The sequence below is a fragment of the Fusarium keratoplasticum genome, chromosome 3 (genome assembly GCF_025433545.1).
Source record: "Fusarium keratoplasticum isolate Fu6.1 chromosome 3, whole genome shotgun sequence".
Classification (NCBI taxonomy): Eukaryota; Fungi; Ascomycota; class Sordariomycetes; order Hypocreales; family Nectriaceae; genus Fusarium; species Fusarium keratoplasticum.
Window position 1 is genome coordinate 5,541,166 of NC_070531.1, and position 17,726 is coordinate 5,558,891.

Consider the following 17,726-nt stretch of genomic DNA (forward strand, 5'->3'; position numbering starts at 1 on the left):
TTTATCCTCGGTGTTGAAGAATTTGTCATTGTGTTTATTGATATAGTTGAAGCCTGGCCCTTGATGGGACAACTGAGCCAGAAGGCCGCAATGGGGGCCCAATTCATGTGTTTCTTCCTCATGCGCTATGTTAATATTCTGCTTAATAACTACTAGAAGAACGGCGAAGATACACAAACTGAAGTGGCATATGAGTTCATGCCCCTTCCTGACAATTCAAGCACCTCTTAAGGTGCATCCTCCTCGCCCTCCTCATCACCCACATGCCTTTTGACACCAAACTTGTTTCGGCGCCACTGGCTACCAACTCTTCCACGAACGAGGGATGTGCGTACATCATAGCATAGTGAAGTGGTGTTAGTCCGAGGATGTCTTGGTGGTCGATTTGTTTCTTTTCCTCAGCAGAGAAATTTTCGGCAAATAAGCCTTGATGGAGAGCCCCAGAACACAAGAAACTCTTCAAGCGCTTTGCCAGTTTGATGGATCTCGACCCAACCAACTTCCTCACGTCAAAAAACAGATCCAGGACATGGTGAAGGTCGGCAAGAAGGTCATCGTGTTTCTCGCGCTCACATTCGCTCAACATGGTAGAATCAGCATTGAATACGTCTTGGCATGGTTGAACTCGGCCGAGCAGCCCTCAACCAGCGACGACCACTCCGCACGAAGCGGGAAGATCAGCCACGACTGTAGCGTCTCGTTAGTACTAACTCCTACCGGTTAAGGGTACTAGAAACACAGCTGGACGAGACGCAGCAAGTGGTTGCGAAGAGGTCATCTGAAAATCATAGGAAGAAGTACACGTTTATGCTCTCCCCCCTATATCGACAGTCATGTTTTTTGACCGTTACATACCATTGTGTTCTTGACACATCACTCTTGCTTCCACATCCTATGCTATGCGCTAACGGCGCAATCATCAGGCACCCATTTCGCCCCAGATATATTCCTCGTGTGTAAGCAACATCAACGCTACACTGGAAGCAGCACGATGGGCCTCGGCATCCATCTCATTCGGTGGCCCAGAAATTATCGAGGGCTGGAAGATGCTAATCAACCTGAGGTAGCTGGCCCGCGACGCAAAGACGCTCATAATGTCAAGCACATAAGATAAAAGCTGGAGATTCAGTGACGGCATCATACCAATGAGTCTCTTCGCTACCTTCAATGCCTCAGCAGATTCCTCTTCGGTCAGTTCTCGATCAATGTACGGTGTAAACCCGTCCATGAATTCTCCGTAACAATCGTATGGGATGATCGGTTCTGGAAGACTCTTCAGGTATCGTAAAATGATTCCGGCTGCGTCGTGAATGGTATATTGGGTCCAGTCGAGACCACTGCCATATGTTGGAGGCGACTCGAATGCTTGCTGCAATTTGCTTATTCTCACGGGACTTCCGATGGTAGCAAAGGTATCCTCAGGCGAAGTTCCTAGATAGGTAGCTTCAATTAGCATATAGCGGTACAAACTTGGTTTGGCACCATAATTACCATTCTCTCTCAAGAAACGGCCGGCTCTGGCGATAACCAAGGGTATATCTCCATAGATTCTATTCACTCCAGCTTCATCGGTTACAATGATCAAGTTATGTGCATGACTGATGCTCTCTTCCAGTGCAACACCAAAGATAGGAATGGGAGGCTCTGGATCCGAATCGGGCAGAAGTTCAGGACCCAAAGGTCGGGGTCCTCTGAAAAGGCCTTTTAGGCGGTCTCGTCGAGATAGCTTCTCGGGACTTGACGGTTGTCGGCTCTCTATCTGTATGACATGAGGAGCAGAAGGTGAAAAGTCGTAGTGTTCCTTATTCGTGATATCGCTAGCGTAGATGGGGATGGCCTGGATGCCGATATGGGAGACTTCAGAGAGACTGAGGCCAGACAACATAGACCAAGACGCCGTTCTCCCAGCTGCGCTGATGACGGAAAAGGCATCTGAGTTATCATTTGTGACAACTCGATAAGCTCTTGAGCTCATCAGTATTTCTTCAAAGGCAAACCCGTAAGAGTTGCGTTGCCACTCTGGTTGCTTGGTGGTGGTGATGGGACCTGGTGTTTTTCCTTCATCAACATCACTGATGCTGAGTCCATGCAGCCGAGCGTCAATCGTCTCTTTTGGTTCTTCTGACCCATTACGTGCCTCTAGCGCAACTAGACGTTCCTTGAGAATCAAGTCGCGCAACAACATCTGTTCCACTAGGTTACAGAGCGTATCAACTCTGCTTTCCGCATCATCTTGGCTTTGGCTGGGGATAGGGCATTAGCACAGTATCAAATAGTAGACAAGCAGATGGAATAGCAAACCATGCTAGTATTGTGAGCATTAACGTCAATGATGACTTGTGGGATTCGAGCCGCACAAGCATAGCCTTGATATCCTTATCCTTGCTCGCCCAACGCAATCTATCAAGGATCTTCATATCAGCGTCATTCTGCAAAGCTTTCGCAAAGGTATCGAGCTCTGAGAATGTCGTGACACAAGCCGCTAGGGTAGCAACTACCTGCTCGACCATGATGAGAGAAGTTCGTGATCGAGCAGCACGTCGCGTCCCAACGATATACAGTTGAAGCGTCACAAGGACATTTCGGATATCGTCAACTTCAGACTTGATGCGACTGCACTCTTTGGGCGCGTGACGAGCCTTGTCGATGACATTGGCGAGTATTTTCGAGATTTGGGCAGCCGCTGTGAGAAGGCCGACGACGCTGGCCGCGGTGCTCAAAGGGTCTGCCATGCTCTGCCTTCAACTAGACGATGCAACCACTCACGCAGGGCGCCTCAAGGAAGGATGCGCATTGCAGGATGAGAATGCGACTGAAGGAGAAGGTTTTGGTATGATGAGGGATTACGTGAGGGGTAAATGTTCAGCTGAAGTCTGCCACGAGTGGCGCAGCCTGCTTGAGAAAACACGCATTTCACTTCACTTGTGTGGGTGGTCAGGCAGAATGTGCCTTGCGAACTGGCGCAGTGAGTCGACAGATTCAGCACAAGGCTGTTCAGCGAGGTTTATATGGATAAATAGGCAGACAGCAATCACTAACTAACTGCATCTCCCAAGTACCGAGACTAGGCGTTAAAGGTAAACCTCCCAGCATATGAAAACGGGACCCTGCCGCTTATGAGTCGAAACGCCTTGATGATGACTTTCACAGATCTGACGTCTTCTAGGAGATTCTTCCACAGCACCTCTTCAATATTATTACGACGGTCGAATGTCTGCTTGGACCCGAGCGGAAACTAGCGCGCATTTTGGTTGCCATATCGTGTCACCATAACCATGACCTGTGGATCCTCGCTATAGTCTTTATTGTTATCTACCAGGAGAAGGAGTGATTTCCTTGGTACCTTAGACGTGTTTATCAACTTTCGAGTTGGGAGAACAATACCACTACAGCTGCTAATACCCCCATCGCTGAAACCCCATCCACGATGAATATCGCCAGAGATGCCACGGGGTACTATCACTCCTTCAACAAACGAAGCTGCCTCTGAGCAAGAACCTGCTTCCCAAGCGCAAAATAAGTCGCTTCTTTTGGTGCATTATCGTCCCAGCGGCCAAACTCAAAATAAGCCTCACTGTGAGTATACTCAAGCTGAGCCTCATAGAACTTGGCATCCGGTGGCGCGAATGCGTTGTTGCGATGGGAGAAGCCACCTCTGGCTGGGTGAGAAGATGAAGCCTGGGTTTCCGTCACGGTCACATTGAAAAAGAAGGTCTTGATGGCTTTGGAAAATTAGTGTCCGTGGAAAGACGGGTGAGTGTTTTAAACTGACTGGCTGTGATGGTCTCACGAATGGTGTCATGATCATAGTCAATGACACAGAACACATGCGACTGGGCAGTCCGTACTAGGCCGTTGAAGCCAAAACTCACAGCCTTCAGAACGTTGAGGACCTGTGGGGAACTTGGGGTGCCAAAGGCCCCAAGGATGCTATGCGCAACCGCAAGGTTGATCTTGTCTTCCCCTGCACTGGTCCGGGAGCTCTGCGTCGGAGTATCTGGAGCTGCGACCAACCTAGGGGAGAAAATCAAGTTAGATTGGCGTATTCAGGGTGAGATGGTACATGGTTTGCATTAAGATGTGATCTTACCATGGCGAAACCCTTCGATTGTAGCTAACTACCTTGGATCGGTATAACGTTCTCTTGAGCTTTGAGACCATAGAATCATCCTTTGGCAACTCCCCGTCGTTGATCTTGTCCTGGACCTTGTCTTCAACTTTGGTCAGCTCCCAAGCCAGCCAGGAGTTGATGCTCTTGATGCGGGCATCGAGCTCAGGCTTCATTTTGGCCGGTACGATGGGGATGTTGTGGATGTAAAGGATATTGGCGAGGTCAACATCACTGGAACTGGAATAGTCAAGCTTCGACATAGCACTAGGCTGAGAACCGTACTGGGGGCTTTCTGTCCTCATTTCGGTGATAATAACGGGGTTCAAAAGATCTGGTAAATAGATGACATGAGGAAGTGTTGCGGGATTTGTTGGATGCACTTGGGCTAAATATATCAAATCGCTGGGGGTCCAGGCTTCGACGCTCTTTGATGAAGTGGTCTCGATTCTACCGTCTTCCCCTCATGGCGCCCAGACCCTCACGCTATACTGTGTCAAGTCAGCTTTCATAGCCGCCCACCCACTCTCTAGTTCGATCTCATGAGATCCAGATCGAAAAGGTCAACCCACTAGTGCCTGAAATAGATTATGCTGCATGAACTAGCTTTTAGAATATTTAAGCATTCGTTAGCCCAGAGTCTGGACTCTGAATGAAAGGGGAACCGCAGTTGCTTCATTAGACATTGGGCTCAACAAGTCCATGTAGTGCCACAAAGGATATTCATAGAGCGCCAGTTGAGGTATTCCTAGCGTGCAGCAGCTCTCACGAAACCTACCTTGTCGGAAGTCAACCTCACATTGTAGAAGAAACTTGAAGTCTAGACTCTGAGGTGAAAAGGGAATGGACGTGATCGGCGGAAGAGCCTGGACTCCGGTCTATTTAAGATAGTTGAGAGGCTAGCCCCTAGGGCCTTTCTAGTAAACGCCACAGGTAGAAAGACTGCATTGAGATCAATCCTCTTGGCACCAGATCCGTTGCAGCCTCCGATACACCGCCCCTGACCTCGGTCACTGGGACTAGGCGCGTGGTTCGATCCGATGGGTCCCCGATCAAGCGCGGTGTAGGTGTGGCCAATGACGAATGAAGGCGGGCTGAAATATAGTCGAGTGGTCTGCTGAATTAGTTCAGCTGAGAATGAGGGCGCAACCGGTGATCTTGGCACTGAGCTGGACGGGCTAATACAGAGTGAACATCAGTTGACCGACGAAGTTCTTTTCAATTGAGCAATAGATCGAAAACTTGACAACTGATTGGCTGGCCAGGCCTTCATATATCCTCTTCTAATAGCCCTGCGACAAACAAAATTATCTAGCCAATTTATTCTAGTCGATACCCCCCACTCAAACGCTTCCCTCAAACTTGTAAGGAGCAGCATACGTGCACCGTGCATTTTCTCTGCACCATCCATGGAAGACGAGAATATCTCCAGCCTCGTTGCTTGTCATGCCTCCAGGAGCCTTGAGGCCAAAGTCGGGTGCTTCAATCAGAGACTCCTCAGCTCGCGTGTACGGACCCGTCAGGCTCTTGGAGTAGGCATAGTTAACGTCGTACTCTGGGTCTGTGAATAGATGTGTGCTAAAGAAGAGGACGTAGACGCCGTTCTTGAGCTTGACAATGTTGGGCGCCTCCACGAGGGGACCATCCAATTCTCCAATGCGATCGAGGATTTGCGTGGGTTCGCCGACGAGTGTCTTGGCGTCGTCTTCAATCTCCTGGATAAGGATGGGTGTACCGCCCTTGGGGCCGCTCGCATCTCCCTCGTACTTGAAGATGACATAGTTCTTGCCTGAGTCGGGGTCCTTGAAACCGGATGCATCAATGACGCCGTGGTATCCTTCAGGAGCGCAGATCAATGGCTTTTCATCGTGCTTATATGGGCCGACGGGGTCTTCCGAGCGGGCAACGCCAATGCAAAACTGGCCATCGCTCTGGCGTCTTCCAGAGAAGTAAATAATATATTCCTTGTCGTTGAGGCGTCGAATATCGGGTGCCCAAAAGTTCTCGCCATTTGTCCAGCCGTTTTCTGGCAGAAGATCATAGTCCTTTACTGACCACTCTCCCTCCAGGAGATCGCTGGTTGTCGCGACCTGAAGATGTCTACCGTTACCCTCGGTGGCAACGGCGACCCAAGAGCCATCTTCAATCTGAATGATGGAGGGATCGGGAAAATCGAGGTTGACGCTAGGCGCAAGATCTCCTTCGTACTCGACGATCAACTTGAAGGGTGTTCGAGGGAGGCATGCTGCTCCAAGTGCCGAATTCACGGCAGCACCGAGAAAGGTCCAAAAAATCGCTCGAGACGCCATTTTTGTGTTTGATGGAAACGAGCTCTTGACAAGAAAGAAACAAAATGTCCCACATAGTCTACGACACCTCAGGATTATATACCATGACGTTCTTCCATAGCCTCATCCATCTGCAATCCTACGTGGCTTAGCGCCCAGGAACCAAGCCGATGCAGTCAGCAAACAAGCGAGACCTCTATTCGGGGGCATGAAGCGCGGAGAGAATCTGATTGGACAAGACGCGATGAGCGTTGCGATTGACAGGGCTGAGCCGTGGATCCCATCATGTCATCTCACGGGCCAGCGTTTCATGAGGGGAGCATTGACATGGCGCATGCTTAAACAGGTTTTATCCTGCGCCGAAATTAGGAGACACTTGCCGATCTGACAGGGAATGAGATTAAGGCCTCGGCAGCTTTGCCTAGTTGGTGGATCGTTTAATTTGGATCACGATCAGCTCTATTTCTGGGTAAGCCAATCTGAGGTAAGAAAAGGATCGGCAACTCCACTGATCGGGGCAAATTTGGTGGTGTTTCAAATTAAGAACGCACTAGATGAACAGAGAAAGCTGATGGGACTTTGGTGTGAAATCACTACATTATTGTTAGGCATTATACATCCTAGTCACATCTTGCCGATGAGCTCAGGAATAGCTTCGCTTTCGGTCAAGGACAGTACCGCAAGATATACCCGTGCCTACTTCCTTGACTGTGTCCCAGCGGCTCTCAGGCATTGCTGGGTCGTGTATTATAAAAGATGTTTGAGCCCTCGGTCGTTGTTGTAATGTGAGAGAGCTTACCCTGTAGCCCAAGGTGTCCTTTCGCTTCGCAGATGCCAATACCTTTGTCTACATCTGTATGGATGATATAGTAGTTTAAAGATGAACATGTCGCGATAGAGACTGTACCTAAAGAACATGTATCCCATGGCTTGACCTCTGAAGGTTCCCCAAAGAGAGTTGTTCCGAGTTCGGGTCCTACAGCAGTTTTGAATTATGGCCGCTCAGTTTTACTGACACGGGTTATAAACAAAATGGTATTCATGGCCAAGTCGAATTAGAATAACTTGAGAGGACGTGCACAATGAGGATATAAGTCGAATTGTCCTTGTGCTAACTATTAGTGAAGCCATATCCAGCTCTGTTCTGAGTGCTCACCTATTACATATTTACTATAGCGGCAGCTATTGTTACTCTGGGCGCTACCAAAGACGGGGAGTCACCTGAAGGCATCCATAGAGCTTGGAGTTCTTTCACGGCAGTTCAAAGCGTGCTGTCTGCAGCAGAGCAGGTGGCAGCTTAGGATAGGTCCGAACTTGCAGAAGAAATGGAGGTCGATCCTTTTGTGGTTAAAGTCAACATACTTTTAAGAAGCCAACAATCCCCTAAGCCTGTAAAAAAACCGGTTACTAGTTACATAATCGAGTCTGGGAACGTCTGTTGGACAAACGATTCAACATCCTCCCACAGAACCTCAGGGTACTCCAAAGCCGGGAAGTGTCCACCGCGCTCATGCGCCTTGTAAAAGACCAAGTTTCCAACCTCCTTGGCCCAAGACTCTGGCACTCCAGAGTTGTCATAAGGAAACCGGCTGTATCCCATCGGTTTCTCAATGCGAGGAGCTACGGCAGGTTCCGGGTATAGCGAGTACGAAGTCTCACGGTAGGTGTAGAAGCTTCGTGAGATGGTTTGAGTGAGATGATAAGTAGAAATGTGCGTGAGAATCTGGTCCAGTGACAGGGTTCTTGATGAGTCAGTCCATGCGAGGAATTTCTCTCCGATCCAAGCCAAGAGGCCGACTGGGTTGTGACTCAAGACGAAGCCAAGTGTTGCTGGCCTAGTGCCTTGCTCGAGAGCGTAAGCTTGCTTTGTGTTGACGAATTCTTGTGATCGAGCTAGGACTTGACGATCTTGGGGCGTGAGCGAGGTATCGTTATGAGGGTCTGGCACACCTGGAGGCTGAACGCTCGGGATAAAGTTTAAATGCACGGCTAGGGCTGTCAGTCAACATACTCGTATACTCGTATGTCTTGCTTACCCTTGCAACTAGATGATGATAGCGCGAGTGTTTGAGCAACAAAGGATCCAATGTCACCTCCTTGCGCCACGTAACCCTTGCCAAACCCTAGGCCTTGGAGCAAGCTATCCATCACGACAGATGTGTTGGCAATGCCCCAGTTTGAGTCGATGGGGGGACCACTTGAAAAAGTGAATCCTGGAAGTGATGGAACGATCAAGTGATAAGGACTTGACTCTGGGTCGTATCGTGACTTGAAAATGTCGAATATGTCCACAAACTCGAGGAAACTGCCTGGCCAGCCGTGGAAAAAGGCAATCGGGATGGCATCGGTCTTTTTAGAAAAGAGAGCCATGAAATGAACTTGTAGTTCCGTGGTGTCGACAGTGAGATTCGTCATGAAATGAGGGTGCCGGTTGATGCTCGCTTCAACGTCTCTCCATGAAAACTGGTCACGCCAATGCTGGAGGGCCGTGGTCATCCATTCGTGGTCCACCCCAAATCGACGGTCGGTCTGCGAGTTCTCCCAAGTGATTTGAAAGCCTCTCTGCTGAGAAATTTCCTTCTCGAAGCTTTTAACCACGTTGTGGGGAATGCTGAGTTGTGTTGGTTGGACGGGGAGGCTGACGCTAGGAGGAAGCGGACCCCATGGTGCTTGACCACCAATGCAGGGGATGGCAAGGAAAACGAGAAGAGCCGTGGTCGACTTCATCTTTGCCATGATTTATTATTTGTTCTGATCGAGTTTTACAATACACCATCGCTTTATATACACACGGTTCGCCAGCAAGAGCAGAAGTGTCCGAAAACTTGCCGCAAAAAAGTTTCCGAAGGAAGCGATCGACTAATTAAGAGGATTCACGCGCCAAGACATAAAGACTCCGGAAGGATCATCCCCGGTCTTGTAAGGAACTATTAACCTGGATGCGCATGTATTGTGGGGAAGGGATCTTGTGCGCCTTGATAGACGTGGATGCTATTCCGCTATTCCCAACTCGCTAAGCCTCGAGCATGTCTTTGGCTGTATCGAGCCCGGGTCTTGTTGGCCAACTGATGCTAGATGTGCTCAATTTTGAGTTCCTCGTGCTCAGAGATATTCAACTCATGGTGCAAACGACACAATAGCTAACTGCACTGGGATAGAGAGGATCACTCTAGTGTCCATGGTTAATACTCTTCAAAGCCGGTATGATTAGCACGGCAGCGTTCCTGTATGTATGGTGAACACCATGTCTTGAGGGAAGAACCTCATGTATCAACCTAAAAGTCACGTTATTGTGCATAACAAAGTTCCACACAATAAAACGTTACTGTTCAACAAACCTAAGAACCAAGCTATAAAAAATCTTCTGTCCCCGGGCTGCCTAAAGACTAAAACTTCTCCTTCCATCGTCTGACCTTGTCTACAACTCATTCTCGACAACACTTCTCACGCTGGCTAAAGGACAGTGTGGAAAAAATCTCACCCAAATCAAATAGCAGTTTCAGACACGCTGAAACCATGACTACAACTCACCCCATCGCCAATGGCGCCCTCAAGCACGAAGAAGACCCCCAAGCCATAATCGACCAGAAAAGCCTCGATGAAATCAGCCACCATAATCATGGGGTAGCCGAGGGCTTTTTCGAAAGGTTTTTCGGAAGGTCGCCTTTGGACAACTCAGGTAAAAAAACCATCGACCCCCTACGACGCCATTTCATCTCCCGCCTACCAGAATCCGAGGAGGAGCTCGACCTTCCTGGCACCTCGTATCACTGCCTCTTTTTAAGTACTATAGAGTATACTTGGGCCAAGGTCCAAGTTATCGGGCTCGAGCTTGATGCTGAGTATTATGACCGCGACTCTGGCTTGGTACAGCTCTACAAATACGCCCAACAAGTCTTCCGAAGTCAGCCGACACGCCTCTTTCTGCACGGGATATACATTTTCGGACTGTCGATGGAACTCTGGGTGTTTGATCGAGTTGGAATGTACAGTTGTCACCCCTTCAGCTTGTCAGACGATCAAAAGCGAGCCCCACCTATTTTCGACACCTATTCGCGCATGAGTGATGCTGAGCTCGGCATCAACCCACTACTCCATCTCGACGATACAGGGACATACATCTTGGCCAAGGCAGAGGGAGAACCGGACCAAGGGCCCTCCAAGTTCTATCTTGAAGATGAACCGATCGTGTCTCCTGATACTATTGTGAGCCAAAGCCCCATCTGCTACCGAGCGAGGATCTCGACTTCAGCAAAGCCCGAGTTCGTCGTCAAACTTTCATGGAGATCACGAGCTCGGCGCTCTGAAGAATCAATGCTCCGACTTGTCAAGGAGCGCAAGGTCCGTGGCGTCATACAGATGTACAGTCACCAACAGGTCGATACCATCTCGAATCTTCGCCGGGGCTGGACGTTTGCAGCGTTCAAAGGGGGCTCAGCCAATGCCTCCACAACCGGAACAACTACTTTCACGAACCTGACTCTGAACTGCCTAGTTGTTTCTCCCCTTGGTCGCCCTCTTGGCCGGTTTCATTCAACGGAGGAGTTTCTCCGAGGTTTCCGTGATGCCGTCGGTGGGTATCGGTCACTGCATCTGGATGGCAAGGTTCTTCACCGAGACATATCGCCGCACAATATCATTCTTGCTGAGGTGAAGAGGGAAGGGGAGCCATGGGGAGTCCTGATTGATCTCGATCTAAGCATGGAACTTGCTGTTGGTCCAGCCCGACCAGGTGAGATCATGGGAACCAAGGCATTCATGGCCATTGATGTGATGAAGCGCAGACAACACAAATACCGCCAAGATCTCGAATCTTTCTTGTATGTGTTTCTGTGGGTTGCTATCTGCGGTGGTGATCGGAAGTTGCCCGCGGATAGTCGGCTTCAGCGATGGCTGGTCGGAGACTGGAGTGAATTGGCCCAAAAGAAGAAGGATGATATGGAGGATGAGAATTTTGCTGCGATAGTGGCCGAGTTTACGCCCCAATTTCGGGCTCTAGAGGGCCTGGCTTATAGGTTGCGAGACATTGTGTTCTCCCCAGAAGCAAAATCCGGGTACAAGGAGGCCGAGGAGATGTATTCTGCCTTGATCTCTGCAATTGATGATTGCTTGATTTTTCACATTGAATCACAAAGTGCAGCTCCTAGTTATCAAATTTGAAATCCTCAGCATTGCTCAAGCTCTTGACCAAATATATGTGCATACAATTTGCCCAACACAGAGGGCGCTCAAGTCTACCTGTCACGCCCTCCAGTATGTCTCCAACATGGCCTTGACAGTCATTGGCTGGATGTCAGGAAACTTGGCGTTGAGCTCTGCTGGAATGTAACAGATTTCTTCATCAGCTGTCCACCTGGAGAAAATAGCCATGAACCACTGAAACTGAGGCTTGGGGAATGTAGCGTAACACGGAACCTGCGAAGGCAATTCGGTTAATTCGCTCCTCTCGAGTTTCTCGATAGGATCGTAGAAAACCTCGAACTTCGACCCTATAATTTGAAATCAGACAAAGTTGGAACGTATGCTACACACCACTTACCCGTTGTATTTTCAGCCAAGTCGACAAATTCCTTCCAGGTTATGATGTCACCCGCAATTCTCGTGGTTTCGGGCCACTCATCAAGGTCCAGAGCTGCCACCACGTATTTGGCAACGTCAAACGAGTATGTCACCGTGAAGCGAGTATCTCCATCGCCTGGGATGGCTGCTACCTTGCCCGCGATATCAATGCCGAAAGGAGACGGGCGGAGGTAAGACTTGATATGCGGGTGGCCCCAGTAGTCTAGAAAACATCCGTTCTGGAAGATTGTCCACTTGAGGGAAGACTGTCGCAGAGTTTCAATGGCTTGGAAGTAATGCTTTAGGACTGGAAGCTCTTCAACGGCTCTGCGAATCATCAGCATATTACCGAAACTCCAACATGGATGCTTAGGGTTCCACTCACTCCGTGGGATAATTGATGCCAAATGCACTAGGCACAAACCGCTTGGTATGGACAGATGCGTCGGAAGCCTTGATCAAATTACCTTGTCCAACCTCGAGAGCATTGCCTTCATACGGCAAGCAGCAAATGACAGTATGAATCTCATGGCGCTCAAGAGCCTCCGTCAGGGAGGCAGCATCGGAATAGTCGACTGTCACAGACGTGACACTATCATCGCTGCTTGGCGCATTCTGATGTTTAGCGCGGTTAGCAAGCTTGGCCCGAAATGAGATGAGCTGGTTTGAAAAGCGAAGCTGACCTTTCTGGTGAGAAGGAATGGCTTGTGGCGGGTCTGGGATTTCAAAACCTCTAGAATGGTTCTGCCCACCTTGCCCGTTCCTCCAGCAACAGCGATATTCACCATGGTGGTCTCCCTTAAAGGTTGGTGCTGAGGATTTGAAGAGCGAAAGGAAAACTGGGAGCTTAGGGAGCAGGTGAAAAGGCAAAGATGTGTTAGTCCTTTCCCACGCCTTATATGAGTTCTAATGAGCCAAAGTGATAGTTCCTTTCCTGTCACGAATAGCCTTAACTCCGGCTATGCTGACTATTAAGTCCGAACATGGCTCGTATCATTGTCTCGGCGGGGCTATTAAGTTCTCATGTTCTCCACCGGCTACGTCTCGAACCGCCCACTATCGTCACCATATCAGACCATCGTTTTTGTTCCAGAATATCTCTAAAAAGTACTGATCGACAAAGAAAAGTCTCCAAAAAAGACCTTGTAGCTCTAGGCTATTTGTACTATTTTTAGATGCTCTGGCCATCCGGAACCCCTAAATATGTGCATAGCTTGGCTCAATGTGCCAGTACTTGTCGAAAAGGCACCCAGGATCGTACTTTGCCTGTTGATATTATTCATCAGTGATAGACACCCATTGGACATTAAGACCACAGTACCTTGAGCTTCTGAAGACGAGGATAATTCTGCCCCCAGCAATCCTCGGCAATTTCGTTGGGCATGGACCCATTGGCCCACACGCCAATGTCTTTGCCCCAGTCTTGGATCTGCTGTTGTCGAACGAGCTGGTTGCCCTCATGGATCCACTCGAGTGCGGTCGCATCGTGACTTGGGTCATTGTGTCTAACAAACGTGTCAGTATTCCAACTCTTGAGTTGGCCTGCTGGGTTATTTACTCTTCGCTGATGAGAATCATGCTATGGCCTTGCTCTGTGGCACGGATGCAGCTAGTTTCCTGAGAACAGCTAGAATTAGAAAAAATCAACGGCGGATAGGAAATTTCAACAGGTGAGATGAAAGTACCGGGCGAACACGCTTTGCTTTGTGCATCTCAAACACAACCTTTGTGGAGGCAGCATCTGGGTTTCTGTCCGTGTACTCTGACCATCGCCCCCATAGTTTGTACACAAGCGTGGGTGTGATCTTCATGACAGGGAGTGCCCCAGTCGCTATTCTGGGCGGCCCATCAAGCAACAGGTCATCGAGGCAGTGGCTGAGTTCTACTAAAGAGGGGAAAGTTGTTAAAGAGTCATTAAGCGGTTTCATCCCGTCTAGGAAGAACTTGAAGACATCTGAGAACTGGTCGACAGTTCCCTGTAGTGTAAAATTGAGAAGTACGAGTGGCTAGGATGGAGTGAGTTAGAGCAGTTCCAGAACTTTACAGTATGGCCACGGACCTTGTTTCCAGGCCTTCGGACGAAGTTGAGGAACACAATAATGACATCGCCGTTGAGCTGATAGCCATTGACATGTTGCTATAAACTGTCAGGTAACTGCCCAATTTGATCAAACTCCACGTACCACAAATCTAGGGACCAAGATCTGCATGTCGTCGGGAGAGAATGCGAGTGATCGAAATACCCATTGTCCCTAGATAAAACAACGTTAGTATCTAGGGTAGAAACCTATAAATTTGTGCAGGTTTCTGTTAGCTTTTACTCACAGGGTCTGGGAAGGTCTTGAGGACAAGTTCCACGGCGATACCAAAGTTTGACGAGGCACCTGGGACACGTGAGCTCAACTTTAGGCCTACCATATGAATGCCTAACGGTTTAATTCTAACCTTTGATGCCCCAGAAGAGATCTGAGTTCTGCTTGTCGCTTGCTTGGACAATTTTGCCGTTGGCCAAAACAACGGTGGCAGAGACAATGTTGTCACAAGCTACGAAAAGGAAGATCAGCAGATTTGTCGCCGCACTATCCATGGAGAACTTACCCATGCCGTATCTTTGAGTCAACGGACCATAACCACCTAGGAAACCCGTAGTTAGCAGGGGATCCATCTGAGCCGAAAGGGTTTACTTACCACCCAGCAAGTGACCGCCAATGCCAACGTTGTGTACTCCTCCCCCAACACAGGCTAAACCCTCATTGCGAAGAGCGGTATATACCTCTCCCCAAAGACACCCTCCAGCAACCGTCACTTCAGACCGCTCTTTGTTGATCTTGACACCTTTCAAGTGGGAAAGATCAATCACGACACCGTCATCTACTGCACTGGCGCCACCTGCATGGTGACCACCACACTTGACTGCAAGCGGAAGACTGGTGCTACATGGTCGCGGTTAGCTAGGGCTCTTTGACTGGGCTTTTTAGACACCTACCGGCTGGCGAAAAGCACTGCAATAGAGACATCTTCGGCAGTTCCGGGAAACGCAATCAGTCTAGCTGGGGAATTGAAAATGGCAGAGAAGCGCTTTGAAGCGGTGGTGAACTCTGAAGAGTTGGCGTCAATGATGTCGCCGTTGAAGCCGGCTTCTCTTAAGCTGTCAACTGCTGCAGCCATATCGACTGATACTGAGCTTTTAAAAAGCTTTAATAAAGATGAAAGTATTGGTACAAAGGTAGTCTGCTATTTAGCGTAATTGTTCTATTATATAACTCTCACGGATACTCCAGTGTCGGCTCCACGATGTGCAGGATCCGCTATCTCTACGAGAAGGTTGCATCATCTTGAGGCACCCGAGAGTGATCGTCGGTGTCAAATAACTAGAGGGTCTGGAGCAAGCAAACCTGTGATCAGCGATCAAGTCACTTCACTTCACTGTCATGTCACTGCTCTCCGTCAACCCACCAAGCTTACTATCGAGCACCTCGACAAGACCTTATCTAATTACCCGTAACTCGAACACCTTCCACTTGAGCACAATCCTATCCACCCATCTTAGTTCGGTTATTTACCCCGCATTTTGCCCCATGCTAATCCCCGCTTACGGGGCTGGATCGTGGGTATCGGCCCGGCACTTCGGCCCCACACAATCCCGGATCCTAGAGGGGGGATATAAGACAGACAAAGCCAAGACGACTGTTTGAAGGTTTCTTAGGTCCTTTATCTACTAACCTTCAAATGTCGAGGTATTATCTCTTTGTACCGCTCAAGCCAAAATGTCACAAGAAATCCTCTTGCCCGTTATTCTTGGCCTAGTGTTTCTCTTGGTCAAGTTTGTTGGCTTTTCCAAACAGGCAAGCAAAACTATTCCTAGGCCCCCTCTTATCGGAAATCTTCTTCAGTTCAAGTCTCCCAGCATTCTCAAGACATGGGCGCGTCAGTATGGCGAGATCTACCAAGTACGCCTTGGCCCCGCTCAAAACTGGGTGTGAACAGCCCCAAAGTTGTCAAGGAGCTTCTTGAGAAAAAGTCGGCTGCTACATCTACTCGTCCGAGCTTTTTGTCGGCAAACGTGGTCTCGGGTGGGAGACGGATGGTCCTCATGCCGTATGGGAATCACTGGCGGACTCTTCGGTCGATTATTCATGCTTCTTTGACCCCAAAGGCAGCCAATGTGTTGCAGCCTGCTCAGAACTTTGAGGGAAAGCAGTTGGTCTGGGATATTTTCAACAGCGTTAATAACCCTGGCAAGACCCAGGAAGCCAAGGACGATCGAGAGATGGGCTTTTATACCCATGTTCAGAGATACTCGGCGTCAGTCATCCTACTCATGGTTTACGGGCTGAGAGCGCCGACATAGGTAAGTCCACATCTAGAAATGGTCTAACAGAATCACAACTGACGGTGTAACACCTAGATAGGAGTCTAACGCCATCACCCAGATCTACAAGGTTATGAATGACTTTGGTAGGGTCGCCAATCCTAGTAAGATCACGCAGTTTCTCTGCTCGAAGAAAATACCCTAACTCAACATGTCTAGTGTACGGTGCCATCGACATTTTCCCCTGGCTCTTAAACTTGCCAAAGTGGATACATTGGTGGAACAGCGACCTCAAAAATATTGAAGAACGACAGAGTAAGGCCTAGCTTCACTATTAGAACCAGATGAAGGACAAAATCGACAAGGGCGAAGCTCCTGATTGCTTTGGTCGTCAGTTCGTGGAGGCAGGTTATCGACAGAAGGGCATCAGTGAGTTGCAAGCTACGTATGTCTGCGGAAGTAAGTTGCTTATCCCATCTTATTGAACTATGTAACTAATTTTTCAAAGCAATGATCGAGGCCGGATCAGATACCACCGCTGCGTCGGTAAACAATAGACTTCTATACCTTAGCGCTTATCCAGACGTGGTTGCCAGAGCTCATGAAGAGATTAAGCGTGTGGTGGGTAGTAGTCGGTCTCCGCTCTTTGACGATGACCTCCCATACGTTCGGGCAATCGTTAAAGAAACGCTTCGAATCCGACCAGCTACTACCATGGGCGGGCCTCATGCAGCTGACCAAGACATTGAGTACAACGGGTACATTATCCCCAAGGGAACCGGTCTTATGCTTCATCAAAACGGTATCCAAGTGGACCCAGAACTTTATCCGGAGCCTGAAAAGTTCAATCCAGACCGCTTCCTCGACCATCCACTCAAGGCAGGAGACTATGTAGGAATAGCGGATCCTTACAAGAGAGATCACTGGACGTATGGAACGGGACGAAGAATCTGCTCGGGGATGCACGTGGCCGAGAACAGCTTGCACATTGTCTTTGCCAAGATACTGTGGGCGTACACAATTAGTGCGCCTAAAGACGATGGGGGCAAACTATTGCCAGTTGATCTCTCGGATGATGCATTCGTCTTGGGGGCAGTCACTGTGGCGAAGCCATATCGGTGCATTTTTAGTCCTAGAAATGCTCAGGTTGCAGAGACCATTGTGAGAGAGTGGAAGGAAGCAGAGAGGGAAGGGTTTCAGCTAGGAGACCGCAAGGTGGGCATAGACGGAATCATCGCGTCGGCACAGACAGACTAGACCAGGCGGCAGGAGATAATATCAAAATAACCTCCCTATGAGAAAAGCATTCTTTAGTATCATTTCTAATCCCTTATGTTGCAGTCCATGCAACCTTGCTGTTTGTTGCCGGTGTCTCACCAATTGGTGACTTCGTCCCGGGTGTTCTCTTTTTGACGATCCCATTCCCGTTGAGCGCTACGTTTACTTGGTAATGGAGTAA

At 49.1% G+C, this 17,726-nt stretch overlaps 8 protein-coding genes across 8 annotated transcripts; 2 read left to right on the forward strand and 6 right to left on the reverse strand.

Moving 5' to 3' along the window:
• Positions 1-919: 919 nt before the first annotated feature.
• Positions 920-2,732, reverse strand: NCS57_00502900 (Rho-GAP domain-containing protein; the record flags this gene model as incomplete). The annotated part of the gene is made up of 2 exons (XM_053054971.1): positions 920-2,243; positions 2,302-2,732. The coding sequence occupies 2 exons, from the start codon at positions 2,730-2,732 to the stop codon at positions 920-922; spliced, it is 1,755 nt and encodes a 584-aa protein (XP_052917131.1).
• A 727-nt stretch (positions 2,733-3,459) lies between these two features.
• On the reverse strand, positions 3,460-4,413 carry NCS57_00503000 (uncharacterized protein; the record flags this gene model as incomplete). The annotated part of the gene is made up of 3 exons (XM_053054972.1): positions 3,460-3,722; positions 3,773-4,014; positions 4,091-4,413. 3 exons carry the CDS (start codon positions 4,411-4,413, stop codon positions 3,460-3,462), a joined length of 828 nt encoding a protein of 275 aa, XP_052917132.1.
• A 1,038-nt stretch (positions 4,414-5,451) lies between these two features.
• Positions 5,452-6,417, reverse strand: NCS57_00503100 (uncharacterized protein; the record flags this gene model as incomplete). Its single annotated transcript, XM_053054973.1, has 1 exon — positions 5,452-6,417. One exon carries the CDS (start codon positions 6,415-6,417, stop codon positions 5,452-5,454), a length of 966 nt encoding a protein of 321 aa, XP_052917133.1.
• A 1,390-nt stretch (positions 6,418-7,807) lies between these two features.
• Positions 7,808-9,132, reverse strand: NCS57_00503200 (EHN domain-containing protein; the record flags this gene model as incomplete). Its single annotated transcript, XM_053054974.1, has 2 exons — positions 7,808-8,385; positions 8,433-9,132. 2 exons carry the CDS (start codon positions 9,130-9,132, stop codon positions 7,808-7,810), a joined length of 1,278 nt encoding a protein of 425 aa, XP_052917134.1.
• A 780-nt stretch (positions 9,133-9,912) lies between these two features.
• NCS57_00503300 (Non-specific serine/threonine protein kinase) lies at positions 9,913-11,556 on the forward strand (the record flags this gene model as incomplete). Its single annotated transcript, XM_053054975.1, has 1 exon — positions 9,913-11,556. The coding sequence occupies one exon, from the start codon at positions 9,913-9,915 to the stop codon at positions 11,554-11,556; it is 1,644 nt and encodes a 547-aa protein (XP_052917135.1).
• Positions 11,557-11,637: 81 nt separating this feature from the next.
• On the reverse strand, positions 11,638-12,743 carry NCS57_00503400 (NmrA domain-containing protein; the record flags this gene model as incomplete). Its single annotated transcript, XM_053054976.1, has 4 exons — positions 11,638-11,885; positions 11,936-12,282; positions 12,341-12,570; positions 12,639-12,743. The coding sequence occupies 4 exons, from the start codon at positions 12,741-12,743 to the stop codon at positions 11,638-11,640; spliced, it is 930 nt and encodes a 309-aa protein (XP_052917136.1).
• A 409-nt stretch (positions 12,744-13,152) lies between these two features.
• On the reverse strand, positions 13,153-15,123 carry NCS57_00503500 (FAD-binding PCMH-type domain-containing protein; the record flags this gene model as incomplete). Its single annotated transcript, XM_053054977.1, has 11 exons — positions 13,153-13,221; positions 13,277-13,460; positions 13,514-13,572; positions 13,641-13,961; positions 14,015-14,092; positions 14,139-14,207; positions 14,281-14,339; positions 14,401-14,499; positions 14,554-14,589; positions 14,644-14,888; positions 14,942-15,123. 11 exons carry the CDS (start codon positions 15,121-15,123, stop codon positions 13,153-13,155), a joined length of 1,401 nt encoding a protein of 466 aa, XP_052917137.1.
• Positions 15,124-15,722: 599 nt separating this feature from the next.
• Positions 15,723-17,524, forward strand: NCS57_00503600 (uncharacterized protein; the record flags this gene model as incomplete). Its single annotated transcript, XM_053054978.1, has 6 exons — positions 15,723-15,886; positions 15,943-16,279; positions 16,368-16,431; positions 16,487-16,582; positions 16,640-16,726; positions 16,776-17,524. The coding sequence occupies 6 exons, from the start codon at positions 15,723-15,725 to the stop codon at positions 17,522-17,524; spliced, it is 1,497 nt and encodes a 498-aa protein (XP_052917138.1).
• Positions 17,525-17,726: the final 202 nt, after the last annotated feature.